We start from the raw sequence: 15,916 nt of genomic DNA, 5'->3' as shown, positions 1-15,916 counted from the left end.
TGTGTTTAACTAATACGACTTCAATACTATTAGAAAAGTAATGTGAGACAGTTGATATCAACACTAGTACGACTTCAATACTATTTAGAAAATTTTCCTTTTTTCTCTCTAGTACCAATATGTTTTGCATATTTAGCCTTTGGTCGATATTTGCATTAAATATTTGAAATTTCATACAATTAACAACCAATAACAACATTTAACTTTCTCGAAAAAATAAAACTATGTATACCAACTTCCCCTGGTTCATATGACACTACAATATACCAACATACAATCCTATAGCTTAATAAACAAATAAATAAATAAATAAATAAAAAATACAGTGCAATGTTGTATAGCCAGGGAAAAATAATCTGAACCATGATAAACTCAAGGGAGATGTTAAGTGAAATAAAATTGAAAAAGATCACTCCCCAATAAAAAAAAAGATCAAAAAGTATGTCACATCTTTCCCAGCCAAAAGATTGACATTTTTTCATATATATCAGTCTGATGAGCAAGAAATATTATACAGATATCATTCATTTCTGTTACAATCATAAATAACTAAATGAGAATCCTACCATGAGCTTTCAAGTCAGATCATATATCCTACTTTCCAGTTATATGAGATTTGATGTCTCGTATTCGTGGGATGATATTTCAGTCTTTGTTAGTGTTAAATTTTGTAGAAACGCATGATAAGTTCTTTTTAGATTTTCATAGTATGTGCGCTCTGATTTTATCCTCTCACATTGATTTTTCTCATATATATATATATATATATATATATATATATATATATATATATATATATATATATATATATATATATATATATATATATTTTTGAGATACCCGTGAAATTATTGATGTTGATTTAGGTGCCATACTAGTCGAGATTTGATAGTTGGTAATGTGGGCTTGGAAATAGGAGAAAGGGCCCAAGACATGGAGAGTGTATAGTAAGAGAAACAAGGGTGAGAAGAGAAGGTTTAGTTGGGAAAACTGCATATGTTTTGCAAAAGAAATATGAGAGGGAAATTATGCATAAATTATTTGTCTATAGCTCGCAATAATATTCACATGAATTTGATCTTAGTTCAATCCCACTCCTGATTTTGTCAATTCAGATGACCATTAAAACATGTCATTCGGGCTCCACCGAAAGTCATTCTCTGGCCACCATCTGTTGCTATTGTCCAGTAAGACCATCAGGAAAGTTTCTTAGTCCAATAACAGTTCATCCATCGCAGTACGTAATGCTTCATAGAATTTGAGTTCACTCTTATTAGCTCGTAAGTTTCAATATTGTCAAAGTTTTATGAAGTCATATTTCTAGTTAATTGGAGACTAAATTACCCCCTTTAAGGCCGCAATTAAGGCATCTACAAAGAAACAACAACAACAAAAGCGGGCTAACAGGAATTTTCTCCCTTTTAAAATTTGTATTTCAAAATATCAATTGTCTTAGCATTGAAGAAAGAAGTTCATAGGATATACTCACTCGAGTTATTAAATCAAAGGAAATCAACTGGTTCAGTCGGAAATGGGTTTGATGATCAATCCTAGGGTACAGTTAAGTTGGTTTTAATTTTAACAACCCGTGTCCTTGCAGTTTTTTGAAAGAATAATAAATCTAACTGCCATTGTATCTTTGGAGATTGAAATAGTTTAATTGCCCTTTTTGGGAACTGTACTCTATTAATCATCTTTCGGCATGTATAATGCAACTAAGTGCGTATTTAGCGCTCAACTCAAGAATATTACCTCAAAATCAGGCTTCCATTATTTTATATTTAACTCTTTCATCATATTTTCTTTTTTTCATTGTCCCTAAACAAGAAGAACGACCAAACAAAGCCCAAATAGAGACAAGATTTGAAGGGAAAACGTACATATTATTCTAATCCTTGCAAATAGAATCGTACAAGCAAGTATCAACCTACGAAAATTAGTATGAAGAAGAAAATACAAACGCACTGCTTTGATAAAGGACGGGAGCCTAATAAACTGGTAGTCACGATGTGCATTGAATAAATAACTTTCTGGTCAAGAATTCCAAACATCTCGCAGTACCTGCAACGACATGGGCTGTTACAATTAAAACCAACAAACAAGGCTTTGTAAAGCAGAGACTACCAATGTTTGAGGATAATAAGCTTAACAAAGATTGGAAGGGTCAATAATAGGAGCCATTCAGAACCAAAGAATCTCAAACTCTTCAAAATACCTCCCAAATCAAATGTTTGCATATCGGTCTTAAAAGGAATAGCTACACTGTAACAAACATCGGTAAATATGGGAAATAACTCAGTCCTTCTGAATGCAGAGCATTTCTCTAAATAATACGTACATCTCAGATTTATGCAGAAACAGGAACAAGTTGAAGAAATATGCTTCAACTTAACGCCTCAAGCTGAACGGTCAGGCCTTTAACCGCATGAATAGTAGCCTTATTTCATATTTTTCTTTTTGGTGTCCTATACGCGTAATTACCATTTTTAAAATTGAAGATCCCAAGCAACGTCAACACAAAAAACAATAAAATTTATGAAAAATCAAACCATGTGAATTCTAGAAAAGCAATTTTGTTATCCTTGTTACTTTAAAATCTTTAGCTGAGAATGATTCTAATTAGCTAGTCTAAGAAAACTGTTAAATTTAACGACAGTTTTCTTTCATTAAGTTTGTATTTTATTCGATTGGATAAGACTTCAAAGCAAAAACTAGCTAATATGGCTGATAGAAAAATATTCCTCAAAATTATTAAGCACAGAAATATAAACAGTTACCGGATGGCGTCTTTTATACAAGGAGATCATCTTCAAGATAATTATACTCAAAAGTGAATTCAGTCTTAATTCTTTGACACCTGAATAACCACATCAAAATACAGACATGTTAGAACAAACACAAGCGTAAAGTCAAACAATGTACAACATTGTTCAAGCATTAAAAGTTTGGCAGCAAATATCAATAATTATGTTTGCACAGCATACCATCCATGTTGCATGTCATCATTTGCAATATGGAAATCAAAGTACACATAAGTTCCCTGTTCATATTCATCAGTAGCAACTTTGGGCTCTTCATGCCGCTGAAACCAAGTGTTATACTTTCTGTGGTATCTCCAAGACTGCTTCTTTAACTCCTTTGCAGCCAAATATTGTTGGTATGTATTCTGTAGAAAAAATACATATAAGCCCACATGGCAGAAAGACCCAATACTTTAATCCCAGAAAGTTAAGATACCTGTTGGTAATAAAATGCAAAGAATAGAGTATCAGTGCCAAATGGTTCCAGACCCACTCTCTCCCAAAAGGCAGGATTATTAACAATAGGTGACTGTACTTGAGGATAACTTGGAGGTGTAATTGTCGGATGCTTCTGCATTACCAAACAAAATTCATCAACGAGCATATAAAGAATATCCAATGATGATTGTAACAAGCAATGCATACAGGTGTATAACTCCTGGGCCGTTCAGAGTCTTTGGGTAGGGGAATTTTGAAGTGGGCTGCCTCAAGCATTTGCAAATTATACAACTGATCACGCACTCCACCAGAACTAACACTGGATGCACTAAAACTATCACCAATTGCTCCATGTTCAGCACCATTTCTTCTACCAATGACACCAAGGTTGCCAGTAGGTTGATTGGATTGTAATGGTTGGCCCGGAGACAAATCAATATCTCTGGAAGTGTGAGCAGATTCTTGAAGAGAGGCAGACACTCCTACCTGCAGCATAATCAACAAATAGTCAACCCAGATCATCATCAAATAATAAAATTATTATGCATACATACACACACACACACACACACACACACATATATAATACATCAATTAAAATGCATATTTAGCCATCTGCAAATCAGGGAAGTCCTACCATTTCTATTCAGCTCATATCTCATCAGCTTAACTCATAAAAGTACTACAATAGAGCTGGTCAACTGGTTTTCAAATCAGATGGATGCTAGCAAAGTAATAAATTTGTTTACATGATCTAACAACTAAATGGGAGAAAAAGAATAAAGAAGTTCCATACATGCATGTGCTCTGTTCCTTCAAAATTCAAAATGCATTTACAAATTTTATATTTTACTTCTGCCTTGGAAGGAAATTGATCAGAACTACAAGTGCAATTTAATGTAGTCATTTCATCAAATTACCTAATCGAAACACTAGGAAGACCAGACCCCAGGTTTCCCCAGCTTATGATCCCAGATTTACTGAAGCAGTATATGATGCATTACAAGCATGGCAAGATTGTAGATGCTTATATATTGGAGTAAGATATATCTTGAATACAAACATTAAGAATTACGAGGCATACAGGAGAATCTACAGCATATGCTGACTTTGAATCATCTTCATTTATGAGATTCTTGCCAATCACAGTGCTAGCAGTAGATTCAGTTGTTGGCTCATCAGGAAAGTTCTGATGTTGCTGCTGTTCTTCACTCTTAGAATTGCCACCGTCTGCATAATACAAATAATATAATAATCTCATAATAACACCAACACTGGTATTAGGTATTCTAAATTAGAATAATTATATTTTTATAATAGATGGGCTTGTATATTGAACTAGATATTGATTCAGTCATTTCAGTACTATTTTATATTTGATCCACAGTCCAACTACACAGATATGTTATTCTGAATTTACTTGCTAAACTAACACCTCTCATATTTATTTATTGGGAAGCAGGGGCTGACAAAATAGTCTCCTACAATAATATTCATTATGAAGGGAAATATAGCCACATTTTACCACTGTTAAGAAATGAGAATTTAACTCTTACTTAACCTCAAAGAAATGGTTTATAAGATGAAGTTTGTACCATTTATATACTACAATATGACCTTATTTTTAGTCAATATAAGATCTTCCAACACATCACATGCACGGGAAATTAGTCATCTTAAGCATGGAAATAGATATTTCATGGTAGTTTGATAGGAACCTAATGGCGAAAGATATAATAATCTCAGCAAATCTCACTAAGATAGAGGTTTTTATATGCTCTGATACCACGATAAGAAAGTAGAATTTAAGTCTAAGTCAACTTTACTATAAAGTTTGTATTCACTTATATACTATAACTTGATTTTATCTCTAATTCATATGAGATCTCCAACAATCACCTTTATCATACAAATATTTAGCAGTCATTACTCTTTTAAATCTTCACTGTATCACATGATGGAAATTCAGAAATCAATAAAATGCGTTCAATATTTATCAGAAAATAACCATAGCTGAATAACATGGTTTGAGAGCTATGGGAACCCCGGTATATAATCATATTATTCCAATCACTCATTGGGCCCAGAAAGGAAAGGAGGAGAACGTATTCCAATTTAAAAGGAGAAAATTTATTCGGGAAAGCACAATAACATGTGACTTTTTGCTAACAAAACATGCCTGAATCTTTAGAAACACCTGGCATCAGTGACTGTTGACTAGAGGGGGAATGGACAGAATTGGGTGGCTGCTGTAGTGATGCAGAAGAAATACCACTGAGACTAGTGGACTGGACCCCAAGTCCAATACCAGATTGAGAAGAAACAGATGAGCCATGAGAGTTAAACTGCATACATTACACTACGTCATATAAAATACATTTTTCTGATGTAAGAAACTATGTCATACAAGGAGTTATAGGTTATATATTATCATTTAACAGAAAAATAAGTTTTAGTCACATTAAATTATTCATAAATAAAAGTACATATGGAAGGAAAATTGAAAATGAAAACATAAAGCTTCAAGAAAAACACCATTAACAACACTTTAAAATGAGAACTAACAGTATGCCATATTTACTTACTGATACTTATAACACATTAAGAAAACAGAAAAGAAAAAAAACTTTGTATTGAATATCCGAGTTTACAAGTGATGAGCTTCTGTTGACAGCAAATGCATATAGACTACAGAGGCTCATTTAAATGATGAAATCAATTATAACAGCTGACTAACAAGCATCCAGTGACAGCTGTAACTGTAACAAATAAACTGTCAGTGACAACTGACAAACAGAAAACAACAGATCAGACAATAGAACTAATCAGACTACAACTGATCAAACAAGTAATTCACTCACTGCACAATCCTCCTCATGGGCATTATAAGCGATTGATTACTATTTGCAACTTAATCACGAACCAATCTGAAAATTTTCGATTCTACTTGATACTACAAGATGAAGTATCTGGTGATTTTGGATGGTCCATGAATTCATATTCTACCCGGAGTAAAAAACATTCATTCCTTTAATTTCTACTCTTACCAAAGGAAGCACAGAAGGCTTTACTTTTCCTTTACATAAACAGGATTCCTATTTAAGTAATACACTCACAATCAGACAAATTATCAGGCAGTAAACAATGACCAACAAAAAGAAACACGAATTTTTTTTCCCTTTCCCCTGTACAACTTTCTCCATCACTTTGTACTGAAACAGATTTAAAAATAAGTGTCCAATTTAGCTTGGAATATTAAGAGGACCAATGCTTATGTAGTAAAGAACCACATTAAAAATCAAGAAAAAAGTAACACTAGAAGAACATGCATGTTTAGGCTGGATAGCTCAATTTTTGTGGACCGTAATGAATCTTCTAAGAAAAAAAAAACAAGCAAAGAAAAGACAAATTTGATAAACAAGTACCTGTTGCAAAAGGGGGTTTTGCTGCTGGGCAGAAAACTGCTTATGGTTTCCCCCAACAAGAGAAGGCATATTAAGAAGGGTACTGTGCCCTTGTTGCACTTGCTGATACTTCTGCAAAAACTTTTCCCTTTGATCAGGAGCTATTTCAGTTCTTCCACGAACCTGGCCCTGAAGAAGTATCGATTAAACAAGATCTATTCAATGATAATAATTTTGCATACGCAATAACAGAACCAGGATGATACTTTCATTCAACCTAGCAATAACAACAGCGAGTGAAACATTTGTAGTGGTCTGACCATTACTTGAATCCATCCATGTAGCTATCTAACAGTGGCCCATGTAATAATTTTTCATGTAAATGGATTCACACACATACACATAGCAAAAACACACATATTATATTAGTAGAAGATCATCAGAGGTATTAAATCGTATTAAAGGTCTTAAATGAAATGCAATTATCAAATAAAATAAAATAAATTATGATGACTAGGTATCACAGAACTTTATAAATAAATTGGATACTAGATGTCAACACACGATAGATTTTAGTTTTGATTTTAATCCAAAAGCTGATATCCTCCCATACTATTTGTGGGATCAAACTAATCAACCGCCATTAGTATAACAATCTAGTTGCAAGTAATGTTTTAATATACATAAATGAATTCCATACCTTGAAACCACATAAAAAATCTCCATGCTTGCAACCAATACAGATGTCTTCAGATAAATTACAATTAAAAACACCAACAGAAAATGCAGTTTTTTTGGAGGGTCTTACTAACCAATAATAGTTCACACTTCAGATCCCACAAAAAATTAACATAGAGGAAAACTACATAGCAAAGCAAAGGAAAATTTAGGACAGAAAAACTTACTGCATCACTCTGATTCTGAAAGGGACTTCCTGGTCTCCATTGCATGCCAGGAACCACAGAAGGGGAAAAAACTCTCCCAGATACAGCTGCAGCAGCATCGTTAACAGCACCAGAGTCAACTGAAACAGTTCCATCATTAGCCTTTGCAGCCTGAGGCAAGATCAATCTATTACTTAGCGGGGATACAAGAGGCTGCACCATCGCACTACTTCCAAGTCTATCATCAGCTGCCAACATATTCCTTTTAGCTATTTCAGAGGCTGAAGGGACTGATCCAAGGGCCCCATTGCTAGGGGCCATGTTTGCAGAACCAAGAGGGATGCTGGCTGTTGCTTGATTTGATAGAGAGTTTCTTCCCCTCAAAAGTGTTGCGTCAGAAAGTGATGGAGATGGTCTCCGGCTAGGGAAGCTATTAATGTCTTCTTCCTTTGTAGAGGTAGACTGATTTACAGAAGATGAATTGGTAACATTACTACTCTCCAAGACATTCCGCACAGAATTTGAACTAGGTATGGCTGCAACAGCAGGTGGACTAGACAGGGTATGACTAGAAACATTCACAGAAATCGGAGAAGTGTGGTTGCCAGTAGGAGTTGAAGCAGTAGAACCAATTCCACCACTTTTAGGAGGTGGAGTTTTGGCAACATTGTCAGAATTGCTATCCTGGGATGCTGTGTCGTCAGCTTGCTCCTGGACAGATGTATCCTGATGATTAGAAATAATAGTTTCCTGGATTTGGAATTAACAATAATGTCTATCTATTTAAATGACATCGTATGAGAATGCAGCATTTCTACCTGTTAACTAGCCAAGTAAAATAGTGATTAGTCAGAGATCATGATCCCATTACTTACAATTATTTGTAATAAAGTACTACTAGACGCTTCATCAAAAAATTGCTTAATCTTGGCTATCAAGTTTCAAATGTAAGATTTATATCTAAAATTTGGGTTAAAATAATTACTTTTTGAGTGTTTTCTTCATGTTGAAAGTGTATAAATCCTTTACATTGTGTCCTGAAAGTTGATTATTATTATTATTATTTTGCAACACCATCTTGCAATGCAGCACTGATTCCAATAAGCCTAGGAATTTAATCTTTTTACAAACTGATTGTAGCAAAAAAATTGATTGCTCATATCAGTATTTATCATCACTGCAAACCATCAAATAACAATTGGAGAAGGGATGTAAAAAACAACCTCATTTATACAAAAATATCTTACAGGAGCATCCAAGCAGAGAAAAATAAACTAAATAAAAGCAAGAGCCCTGCAGAATATTCTGAAACAACGACATTTCAATTTTCAATAGACTCCTAAGAAATATTTTCATATCATACAAACAAAAAATACATACAGATGTTTGTGATGCAGATGCTGATGCTGATTGTGATGTTGATACTGCTGAAGAATTTTTCACGCCAAGACTAGGTGCCACCTGAAAATATACACACATTAGGATTCCTGAAAGAATAATTCTAATTATTCTAATATTTTAACATGAGGAAAATTTTAGCATAGAAAATGAATTTCAAAGATGGGAAGCCTAGAACCAATATGCACAACATAAATAACAATAATAAAATGGAATAGAATAATGGCAATTACTGCCCCAGGAACCTAATACTGTTAGGGTTTGGGGAAGGTATGATGTGTGGACTTACTTCCATGTGTAGAACCCACAACATTCATCAAGGCATCAGAAAATGGACAATCTAATACATATAATTCAGAGGGTAAATGCTAACACGCCAAAATTCATTGATATATACCAATCCCATAAAACAAATCTACAACATACACATCCAATTGTATTTGAATGGTATGTTTGCAACCAAGGCAAGAATGATTAAGCAGATACCTTAGAAAGACCAGTGGGAATTGTAACAAGATCTTCTAGGGTCTCCACCTTGTCTAAAGGTAATGAACTGTACAGTTCATCAACATCATTAAACTCATCAAAATCCTCCTGCAGAAGAAAATGAAAATTAGAAAGAAAAACACGGAAACCTAGAAATACATAAATTTTGTGCAAAATCAAGCATTAGGAAACGTTTGGGTGGTGAGTTAGAGAATTTTTTATTTTAATAAAAATTATAAAATGTTTATACAGAATTTATATAATAAAAGTATATGGAATTGACGGAAGGTTATGTGACAATCTCTCATTTTGTTAATCTAATCTCTTTTTTTATTTTTTAAACAAGAGGGAATGCTTACGTAAATAATAAAAAAACCACCCCTCTTCCTCCAAACACACCCTTACACTTGTTTGAAACCGAAGATTTTGAAAGGTAAAACCTGGGTGAGAGAGAAATACACTTCCTTAGAAATTGTCCTTGTTCAGAACTGCAGTGATGGAAAGAGAGGCATGCCTCTAATTTCGTCTCTCCATTTTGAGACAAAAATGCAAGAGTTTCTAATAACCAAAAATATGATTACTTGTTTTATTTAATTGTATTTTAAAAAGGTCATTAAACATAATTCTATTTCCTTTCTTCCTCCATTTTATCCAATCAAAAAAGTGAGGAGAGAACTAAGCTTTTCTTCTCTTCATTTTCTTCCCTTATTTCCTATTCCTAGTCCAAAGAGCATAAAAACCTACTCATTATCTCTTCTCATCTACTTCTTCCTATTGCTTCTTAAAACCACACAAATGGGCTTCCCAAGAAGACAATATTGGGAACAGGAAATTTTAGGAAATACAAGCTTCATAAGGTTTGTTTTTCCAAGTATCAGATATTTGGCATATCCACGTTAAATGTGTCTTAGGAAACAGTAGCACCTTACTTGCTCTCTTGTAAATTGATTTAGCATCACTTGTCTTTGTACCACCCTTGAATATAAACTTATGAAGCACTTATACTTCAATATGCTTCATGTATCCATGTCCAATATGTATCCAACACTGATACAATAGCATAATTCACATATATATCAATGAATGAAGCACCAATCTTTTACTTGTTTCACATGTCGCACCCCAATATTTTTGGATACTTCACTAAGACATGTTGGTGGAGTATCCACGCTTTGAAAGTATTTATAACCAATAAAACTTCGAGAAAGATAGAAGTATACGTATATAGAAACATATAAACAGTGTTTCTTCATAAACCAAAGAAGAAACTGTACTCCATGAATTATTTGTAAAATACACTGAAATTGATAGGTACTCCTATATGTAAATAATAGAAAGTAATTTATGAAGACAGTGATTTATAATTTATTATTTCGGCAATGTTTAAGAAATGTGACTTCTGTTTGGATTTGGACAATAGTAGATATACATTTATTATTTTTTACAAATTTCTACAGATTTTTAAACATGTATCTTGCATGTACCATATCCTATTATTTTTAGAACCGTGTCATTGTATCAGATATGCATAGTATCCAATATACATATCACATTCGTGCATTATATTTTTACAAATAAATAGACCATCATGTTGGGTTACACTTAAGCATGAAGCATGTTAAAAATTCCTCGAGCTCAGAAGGTATGACTGTGTTGTAAGCATATGTGCATAAACATTATCGTAGTCAGTGATGATTGGAAGGAACAAGTCTTGAAACAAATTCTGGCAAAGGAGTTGAGATAAAAACTCCTAAGAGACTAAAGAATTTCCTGGAATTGAGGTGTCTCACTCTGATAAAGTATTTACATATCTCAACAGAAAATGTGTCACAAATTTGCTCAAGAGACAGGTAAGACAGCTCATAAACCTACAAATAACTCCACACAGTCAAACCTCAATCGTGTAATGCAGATGATAGTGTTTGGTGGCTAAGGAGATATTGTAGCGTCTTGTTATTAATCTATATAACTCACAATGTCAGAGAGTGTACTCATTGAAAGTTTGGTAAGTCAATTGGTCCATTGTTTGACACATTCACTTACAAGCCACACAGAATTATACAGTACCTTAAAAGAACCATACGAAGAGGAATTTATATATACAAGGAAAGGGAGTGCAATTCTTAAAGCTTACATTGATGCTGACTATGCAGGGATAGTGACTAAAAGGAGGTCCAGTACTGAACATTGCACTATTTTTGTAGGAAATTTAGTAACTTGAAGGAGTAAAAAATAGAAGGTTTCTTTCCAAGTACCCTTGATGATTGGTATATCCTAAGGTTCAAAGTATAAAAAGTAGTAGTATCTAAATTTCTCTCTTCTAAAGTGATTTAGCATTAACTATCTATAATACTCTTGAATAGACAATTGTGCTGGGTGGAAAAATACACTCTAGCACAATCCTAAGAAAAGTCTCATCCACATTATACACAGGTCTTGAAGAAAGATCAACATTCACACAAGAGTTAAATTTGTAAAGCTGAACAATATCTACAAGACAAACCTGATTACGCTCAACATAGTCATCCAAGAAATCTTTAACATCATTAACCTGCTCAGGACTTAATTCATCATTATCTAGTAGCCTCAAAATGAATTCACATTTTTTTATATGAGCCTTGTGCCGAGTAATTGATGTCTCTAGGTGTGTCTGGAAAACAAAAGAAACATGTCAACGGCCATGGGAAAGGCAAACCATCATTTCCACACAAAAATATATCAAATAATTCATACCAATCTGGGTGGCCTGCTCTTTCCCTTCTTAACAGAAAGCCCTTCAAGCTCTGCTTCAAAGTTATCAATCTGTGATTCTAACTCCCCAACCTACTCAATATTTAAAATAATAAGAAAATTTGAAAATGATGAGACAGACAAGTATTGTAAGTCAAATTAATATGAACTCATTTTAATAATATTATATACTATCAAAGAGATATTCCAATGAACATCACGAGGAAAGCAGACACTAGACTAATATAAACACAATTCTAAAAGAAGAAAATCAGAAGAACCTATAATAATTTATAGATATTGCCAATAGTGAAAAGGTCTTAACAGTCAACCAGCATTATATACATTATCATTGCCAATAAACAAACACTAGACAGAAAGAAAATGATGCTAACAATTTGCCTGAGTAAGCACTTTGGACATGAGCTACAAAAAATATGTATTAGCCATATTGAACACATAAAAAACTTAAAAGCTATTAAAAGGAATTGATTTCATACCACATTGTTTAACCAGTCCCTTGTCTCTGATTTAGCTTTCTCTTTCGGATCCTATGAGATAACAAATTACTCAGCCCAAATTGACATAAGCACAATAATAGAACACCAAGAAAAAACCCCAAAAGGAGACAAAATTACAACAAATAAAAAGGTCATATTTCCCAGGACAAAGACTCACAGTCTTAGGCTGCTGACCTAAGCCTTCTTTAGAAAATGCTTTGGTCTTTGTTTCCTTCTCACATATCTTAAATCTTTCCATTTCTCGTTCAATTAGCTTGCGTGCATCCACCAAAGCTTGCTCATATGAGGCACTAACCTATGTCAAGATGTCAAAATAGAAAGCATTGTCAAACTCAAAGCCGTGTGGCTAAATTTCAACATTCAATATTTAAAATGTTATACACCCGGTGTCCTCGTCAAACATGTCAAACCAAGGAGCACTACCATCTAACCAGGAACATTCAACATTCAATATTTAAAATGTCAACACAATCCACACAGCCCATATTCAAACTAAAACGACGATTCATGATTTCTGAATCATGGCCATAGATTCTAGCCTCCCTGGAAACTCATTTATTAACAAATGCACATTTCGTTGAACTCATTTCAAGAAAACAATCATTTATCCCGAGAGAGCTTTTGAAAAATGAGCTTTATTAATTAGCTATTCCAAAAACGCTACAACCCAAGGCTAACAGCAAAATGTACACTGACACTTTACCAACCAGAATTCCAAGTACTGAAAATATATGTTTGAATTAGTGAATTCGAAAAACAGCTTAGAATCTAAATCTTAATCTGAGAGCTTCTTCTCGTGATTTTCCCTAAATGTAAATCAAAAGCATACATAAATTAAGATTATCGTCTCGTGTGCCTATATATATATCTAACAAATGAGTCAAATATACACCCACAGTTCACCGTGCTGGATAAATCAATTAATTTAAATAAATAAAAAAATACCTTCTTGTCCTTGATCTCACTGGACTGAATCCACGTCTTGATTTGGTCTCTATACCTCTGTAGCTTCTTAATCTCCTTCTTGAGGTCTGCTTCAAATTTCTCCTTCTGGTTAGCATTGTCCGTGTCGTAAACCTATTCCCAAAGGAAACCCGTCATTTTGTTCAGAAACAGTGTAATTGGAAAAAGGAATAGCAAAAAGAGTGAGAGACGCGAATGAAGCACCTTGTTCCAGATGCTATCAAAGACTTCAACACCTTCCTGAACCTTCTTGAGAACACGATCTATCTCTCCCTGGAGCTTTCGACTCGCACCCATTGATCACGCTTCTCACTCCACCCAATGCCAGAGTGGTGGTCCAATTGCTCTTTGATTCGGGTTTTAGGGTTTTTTCTTCACTCGCTTGCTTTCCTGCTTGCCTGCTCAGAGGACGCGGAGATTCTACCACGGCATCACTCTCTTTGTCGTTTCATATATAAACTCAATTTTATGTTTCGAATTAAAGGAGGTTAATATTATTTTTTTTCAAACAAAGTTTAGTATAATTAAATAAATATTAATCACTAATTTTTTTCATTGATGATCTAGTATTTTTACTATAAAATCTATTAAATATTTTACATTTTTACTCCTTTAATTTATTTTTTATTTTTATTGTATCCCGTTAACTTTATAAAAGTTTATTTTGATGCTTTAAACTTGTAAATTGGTTTATCTTGGTGTTTTTCGTGATAGAATTATCAAGTATGGTAGTTGATCGAATGGAAAATATTGATAAGGCATAAAATACTCTTTAGAATTCTATGTGATAGCGTGAATGAAACAACATGGTTTATATTCGAACTCAAGATAAAGAAAAAAAGAAAGTTATTAAAAACTTATATTTGCTTGGAACTCTGTGAAAGGGATGGGAGGAGATAAGTGTCACTTCCAATTTTGAATTCAGCAAATTAGAGTTTTTTATATTAAGAGTTATGATATGCCAAGTACGAGAAAAGAACATTTCTACAAATACATTTTTGTCGTTTCCTTTACGAGGTCTTCAAGGTAAGTTCTTTATTTTCTATGTTTCTTGTTTAAAAGTGAACTATTTTTTTTTCTCAAATTTAGTTGTATGATTAAAGTTTAAACCTAATTATACCATCAAGTTATCACAAGGCCTTGCCAAAACCAGAATTTAGAGTATTTTGGAAGGTGTCTAAGCAATAGCTTACACTTATGCTTTATTCACTTGGGAGAGCATGTCGAAAAAGTGAATGAATGGATTTGAGAGGATTTGAAGTTAAATTAATTGTTGTTTATTTAAGTGAATTTGGAGGTAAATGAGAGTAAATTTAGAACTAAAGTTTATAAGAATTAGTGTAGGATTTAATTGATCTGACAAATAAAAAAAATTGTTAAATTGGTAGAAATTGAAGATTACCAAAATGCCCATAGTTATTAATGTAATATAAAATGATAATTATTAATGTTTTATTTAATTGTAAAAAAGTTTATAAAGAGTAAAAAATTAACATTAATTATTAAAATTAAGTTTTAAAATGTAAAAAATTATAATTTAGTAAAATGAAATTATTTTTAAATTTAATATTTTTTGTAATATAATTTACTACCAAGTATTTGATAATTGTTAATATTATACATAATTGTAAAAATTATTATTATTATTATTATTGACATGTGGGACCCACTTTGATGGGAAGAGAGAGAAAAATGAGGAGAGCTTTTGCATAGTTTATGTTTAAGAGAAAGAGAACCTATTTCTTTCATTTTTTTAAGGAAATAGAATATGTAGAGGAACGTGTTTCTTTCACTTTTCAAAGGGAAAACACTTCTTTTAGTAGTGCTTCCATTACAGCGAATGTGCAGGCTTCTAGCGGTGCTTCCATTACAATCCGCACCACCTCCATAAACTCCTTCACGTTGAGATAAGCATCCACCACCTTAACAAAGTGTTCTCCATGTTCAAAGTTGCATCAGATCCACCATAAATCCACCACAAACAACCCGCTGAATGGACTCTCGTTGCCATTAACAACATCTCTCACCGCTGCACAAGGTCATCATCAAGCTTTCAAAGCCCATGTAACTCAATCCAAACTTGTGGAATGGGTTAACCCGCTGCTGGAACCGAATACGGTCTTCTTAAAATCGAATACGTAACTCTGAAACTGAAGAGGATATAGTCAAATACACTCTCTCTAGAATTGAATACAAGTGCTTTGTTCTTTGTTGGAATGGAATACACTGCCTGCAGAATTGAATACAGTTGCTTTGTATTATGTGACATGGCATGGAATTGAATAAACTTT

At 33.4% G+C, this 15,916-nt stretch overlaps 1 protein-coding gene across 3 annotated transcripts; it reads right to left on the bottom strand.

Moving 5' to 3' along the window:
* Positions 1-1,841: 1,841 nt before the first annotated feature.
* LOC108329192 (general negative regulator of transcription subunit 3) lies at positions 1,842-14,071 on the bottom strand. 3 transcript variants are annotated; one of them, XM_017563284.2, is made up of 17 exons: positions 13,830-14,071; positions 13,608-13,739; positions 12,820-12,957; positions 12,642-12,692; positions 12,145-12,234; positions 11,915-12,061; positions 9,412-9,519; positions 8,908-8,988; positions 7,549-8,238; positions 6,665-6,832; positions 5,419-5,584; positions 4,303-4,469; positions 3,447-3,725; positions 3,238-3,372; positions 2,985-3,166; positions 2,778-2,857; positions 1,842-2,061 (listed from the first exon to the last, which is right to left on the bottom strand). In XM_017563284.2, exons 1-16 carry the CDS (start codon positions 13,920-13,922, stop codon positions 2,791-2,793), a joined length of 2,694 nt encoding a protein of 897 aa, XP_017418773.2. In that variant the 5' UTR covers positions 13,923-14,071; the 3' UTR covers positions 1,842-2,061; positions 2,778-2,790. The 3 variants fall into 3 exon arrangements, with proteins under 3 accessions (XP_017418773.2, XP_017418776.2, XP_017418775.2); XM_017563287.2 differs by having other exon boundaries at positions 4,324-4,469; XM_017563286.2 differs by having other exon boundaries at positions 5,437-5,584.
* Positions 14,072-15,916: the final 1,845 nt, after the last annotated feature.

Source organism: Vigna angularis, chromosome 2 (assembly GCF_016808095.1).
Source record: "Vigna angularis cultivar LongXiaoDou No.4 chromosome 2, ASM1680809v1, whole genome shotgun sequence".
NCBI lineage: Eukaryota > Viridiplantae > Streptophyta > Magnoliopsida > Fabales > Fabaceae > Vigna > Vigna angularis.
Note: the sequence above shows the minus strand (reverse complement) of the source record. Positions and strands in the feature narration are given on the sequence as shown.